Raw genomic sequence first — 935 nt, forward strand, 5'->3', positions numbered from 1 at the left:
TATAGGCCCCACAGCCCCATATAGGCCCCACAGCCCCATATAGGCCCCACAGCCCCATATAGGCCCCACGTCCCCCTAATAGGCCCCACAGCCCCCAAATAGGCCCCACAGCCCCCTAATAGGCCCCACAAGCCCCTAATAGGTAACACGGCCCCCTAATAGGCCCCACAGCCCCTAATAGACCCTACAGCCCCCTAATAGCCCCCATATAGGCCCCACAGCCCCATATAGGCCCCACAGCCCCATATAGGCCCCACAGCCCCCATATAGGCCCCACAGCCCCATATAGGCCCCACAGCCCCATATAGGCCCCACAGCCCCATATAGGCCTCAGCCCCTCGTATCCCTGCAGTAACATCATCGACGTGTCGGCCGCCGACTCGCAGGGGATGGAGCAGCACGAATACATGGACAGAGCCCGGCAGTACAGGTGGGTCTATGGAGCCCTGCTATGGGGGGGGGCAGCTCCTCCCCAGCCCCATAACAGGACACACACAGACCCCCGCCCCTATTTACCCCCCCAGCACCCGGCTGGCCATGCTGAGCAACAGCCTGACGCACTGGAAGAAGCTGCCGCTGCTGCCATCGCTCACCAACCAGCCCCACCAGGTGCTGGCCAGCGAACCCGTCCCATACACAGACCTACAGCAGGTGAGGGGGGTCCTGCTGCAGCCCCCACCCCATTACAACCATCCTCTATGGGGCTGAACCACAGCCTCTCCCCCCGCCCCCCTGTGTAGGCCTATGGGGGAGCCTGTGTGGGTCTGTGGGGTGTAGGGGGGTTTGTGTGGGTCTTTTGGGGCCTGTGGGGAGGCCTATGTGGGTCTATGGGGTGTAGGGGGCCTTGTGTGGGGCTATGGGGTCTGTGTGGGGTAATGGGGGGACTATGTGGGACTATGGGGTCTGTGTGGGGTTATGGGGGGCCCTGTATGGGA

The 935-nt window shown here is 63.0% G+C and overlaps 1 protein-coding gene across 1 annotated transcript in view; it reads left to right on the forward strand.

Annotated features, from left to right (window-relative positions):
* Positions 1 to 723, forward strand: part of LAMTOR1 (late endosomal/lysosomal adaptor, MAPK and MTOR activator 1) — a 4,432-nt gene extending 3,709 nt beyond the window's left edge. Inside the window, exons 2-3 of the mRNA XM_015852469.1 lie at positions 309 to 430; positions 525 to 723. Coding sequence (XP_015707955.1) covers positions 309 to 430; positions 525 to 708 — 306 coding nt within the window. The 3' untranslated portion in view covers positions 709 to 723. The remainder of the gene's footprint in view (positions 1 to 308; positions 431 to 524) is intronic.
* The last annotated feature ends 212 nt before the right edge of the window (positions 724 to 935 follow it).

The sequence above is a fragment of the Coturnix japonica genome, chromosome 1 (assembly GCF_001577835.2).
Source record: "Coturnix japonica isolate 7356 chromosome 1, Coturnix japonica 2.1, whole genome shotgun sequence".
In the NCBI taxonomy this organism is placed as follows: domain Eukaryota; kingdom Metazoa; phylum Chordata; class Aves; order Galliformes; family Phasianidae; genus Coturnix; species Coturnix japonica.